The sequence below is a fragment of the Plasmodium gallinaceum genome, assembly GCF_900005855.1.
Source record: "Plasmodium gallinaceum strain 8A genome assembly, contig: PGAL8A_v1_76, whole genome shotgun sequence".
NCBI lineage: Eukaryota > Apicomplexa > Aconoidasida > Haemosporida > Plasmodiidae > Plasmodium > Plasmodium gallinaceum.
In genome coordinates, this window is record NW_021628238.1 from 2,971,265 (window position 1) to 2,975,151 (window position 3,887).

Consider the following 3,887-nt stretch of genomic DNA (forward strand, 5'->3'; position numbering starts at 1 on the left):
TCTTTTTGTCTTTCCATTTGTTCCAATTGTTTAATAAGGTATTTTTATATTTGGCGGATTTTCTGTGGATTAGTTTCATTTTTGATCATTTTAAAATTTAAATCACAACTTTTAACTGTTATTATACCTATAATTTCATCTTCTTTATCTCGAATAACTTTATTTCTACATACTTTTACTGTGTGTCCTATTTCATTACAATTTTGGACCTTTTTTTTCGGTAAAAACAGTATCTTTTTAAATGGTTATTCCCTCCACAACAATAACATTTCATAAGACTTTGTTTCTTATCCTTACCAATACTATTGTCTTTGTAGGTCTGATCTGTAGCATTTATACTGATATTTCGGACCTCATCTATCTTTGTTTCTCTATTTTCTACAATTAGATAATATTTTCTTATCTATATAGTAGGTTTATACATTTACATCTTCTTATCAAATTCTTTTAAGAATTTCTGTCGTATATAACTTTTAAAGCATTTTAAAATATCCTTTCTGCATATGCTATTCTCTTTCTTGAAACATAAAAAGCTAAGAGCATACGAATTACAGTACGTAATAAATGAACTAGTAGCTTCTTTCAAAAATACTTATTTTGGTGCATTAAATAACTTCTTTGTTAAAATGAATTTCTCGTCTGAATCTTTAAACATTACTTTAGCTAATTTAATTTGAAATTGTAACATATCGGTGATTTTTTTGTCTCTTGATAATTTAGCTATTTCCTGGTGGTAGATGTTTGATGATAAAGATTCTAACAGCACACATGTTTTTACTTTGGATATTCCTTGCATTTTTGCCTTAATTTCGAATATCCTAAACTAACTAAGGTATAGTTCTAAAGATCAGTCATTAAATTTTGGGAGTCCAGGTGGTACTTTAGCTCTTATTTTATATCGATTGTTTCTAATTTCAAATATGTATGAATGATTAAATTCTATTATATTCGCAAAAGAATCTGGTTTAAGGTTGTATAATTCTTTATCCATTTTGAACTGCTAATCCAATGTGGGTTCTGCTTGTGCTATTTTCGGTTTTCTTGCCGTTGTCGCCAATTGATTTATTAACTGGGTANTTTTGGTCTATATCTCGAAAACGGCATAAATATGTTTCAGATGAATAGTTATGTTCATATGGATACATTTGATATAGAAACACAATTTCACCATCATTATTTGAAAGAAGAGTTACTTTAGATTGAGGACTATTAGATGTTATAGAATGCTCAAATGTAAATATATTTTTTGCAAGATTATTTGAAATATCATTAGAAGGATAATATAAGATAAGTGATTCAAATGCAGGATCGCAATGTTGAGTTCTGAACTTATCCCCACGTATTATACATACAAGGACATTGCATTTGGTAATGTCTTCTTCTGAATTTGGACATCCCTCATTATATAGAAGTGCCATTTTTAAAACAGCAATATATTGGAATTTATAAACATAACTCTTAGTATTATAAATGTAATATATGTAATTAAAAATCAATAGTTAATGAGAATTTAAATTTTTAATAAAATTATAGGATATTTATTAAAGTAAATAAATTTCTTATAAAAACAGTAGATACTCAATGAAATAGATTTTATAAACACAGTTTTATGTTTTATATCATTAAAATTAAATTTAAATTTATTGAATTAGTAGAGGAAACTCAACATACTTATTATTAATCTGTTTGTTTAACACTACAGCAAAGTCATTGAACAAACAATTAATAAATCACCACTTCAATAAATGTTTTTATCTTATCAAACGAAGGTTTATTTTCTCTAGGATTGATGATATATCTAAATATGTTATGAACGTCTTAAAGAACACACATTTCTCTATATTTATCTCTAAAATGTTTTGAATAAGTAATTCATTCACTTTTCTTAGTTCTTTAAATTGCTGAAATGTAGTTTTTGATTAAATGATGATATCGTATATATACACAATTGCACAGTTTTCTCTAATTAAGTTTATAAGAATATATTCGATTATTCTTTGAAACTGTGTAGGTGATTTATTAATTTCCTATTAGATAACTTTGCTATAATTTTGAACAAACGTATTAATAAAGAACATGTAGAGTAATTTTTTTTTTTTTTTTTTGGTTAGCACAACTAACTATGTATTCTCCACATAGCTAGTCCTTTTATAGCCAAAAAGGTTAATGAAACTTTTTATTAACCACTAATACAAGACTAGTAATATCCTTTATTATCCAACTATCGAATACATTGTATGTGTTACTAATATAAATTATTTTTAATTAGTACAACTTACATATATAAAATGTTAATATTTAATTTTTTAAACTATTTTTCACTACTTAAATAAAGGGTAAAAAGTATTATCATATATATTTTATCTTCTTTATTTTTTCTTTAATTAATTCATTAGTTGTACCATTGGTTTTGTTAAAATAATGAACAAAAAACTAATCTAAAGTATATAGAGATATAAGTGCTTTTATAATTTATCAAATAATAATTATTTCAAATAATAATTAAACTTTCATTAATTGTGATTAATTATTTAAAGTAAATTTTATTTTATATTAAAATAAATTTTTATTAATGTAGTCTTTCACAGATTTACCATTTTATATATATGTTATTATATGTCCCTTAAGTTATAATACAAAACACATAACTGTTATTATTCAATATAAAATATATATAAAATTTTCTTTTACAAATAAAAATTATAAATACTATGTAAATTAAATTCTATTGTATATAAAATATCTTTTTCTTACTGGTAACAAATCTTTTTCCAGTTGATTTTTTTACTAATCTTTCGACAATTTTCCTGAATTTTTTTTTTCTTTTTTGTTTAAAAAAAAAAAAATATCTTACTTTTTTTTTTTTTTTTATTTGCATATGCATAACCAATACGTATTTTTCATATTGCTAATCCTTTTTATTACCAAAAAGGTTAATAAATCCTTTTATTAACCAAATATATATTAGTCATGCAAGCATTGGATAAAAAAAAGGAAAAAAAATTAGTTATTTTTTTTGTTTTTTTTTTGTAAATTATAAAATACATAAAAGAAATATATTTATTTTTTTTCGAATAATGTTGTATTGTTGAAAAATTAAAAAAAGAACAGTTACTGACTAAAAAGTTTCCTGTAGTATATTTTATTTAAATTTATATAAGAAAATTTTATTTTAATAATAATAAAGTTTTCATATATCATATTATTTATATAATACAATTTTTATTCTATTGATTGCTTATGCTTGTTTATTTGAAGGCAGTTAATTTGAATTGTTAATGATTACTCATAACATTATAAATAAAATATATGTAATCAAAATAAATAATGAAGATTTAAGTTTTTAATGAAAATATAGGACTTTTATTAAAGTAAATAGATTCCTCTGGAAAAAAATAAATACTCAAATAATTAGACAAAACAAATACAATTTACTGGTTTACAGTATTAAAAATAGATTTAAGTTAATTATATTAGTATAGATAAATCTGCATGCTCTTTATGAATCTATTTGTTCAATACTCTAAAAAAATCATTGAATAAGCAATTAGTAAATTACTAACATACATATATAATATATTTTAATTTATTTGTGTGAGAAAAAAGAAAGAATATATATAATTAAAATAAAGAACAATAAAAGCTAACGTATATGTTGAAGAATATTCTACAACAAAAAAATAATAATGATAAATATAATATTTTGTTTTAAATATAAAAATATAAATATATAGATATAAATGTAACACAATTAAGAAGGATTTTCATATTAATGGAATGCATGCATTCATTATACAATGTATTATATGATACATATATCTCAAGATATATTTATTTTTATATAAAGCTACTAAAGCTTCTTTATATAATTTTTATAAATGAAGGGG

The 3,887-nt window shown here is 22.0% G+C and overlaps 1 protein-coding gene across 1 annotated transcript, besides 2 other annotated features; it reads right to left on the reverse strand.

Annotated features, from left to right (window-relative positions):
• Positions 1-1,078: part of a repeat region that runs on past the window's edge.
• PGAL8A_00264700 (fam-e protein) lies at positions 1,078-1,418 on the reverse strand (the record flags this gene model as incomplete). Its single annotated transcript, XM_028671396.1, has 1 exon — positions 1,078-1,418. A coding segment is annotated over one exon (341 nt), but the record flags the coding sequence as incomplete, so codon positions are not given.
• Positions 1,419-3,146: 1,728 nt separating this feature from the next.
• Positions 3,147-3,558: a repeat region.
• Positions 3,559-3,887: the final 329 nt, after the last annotated feature.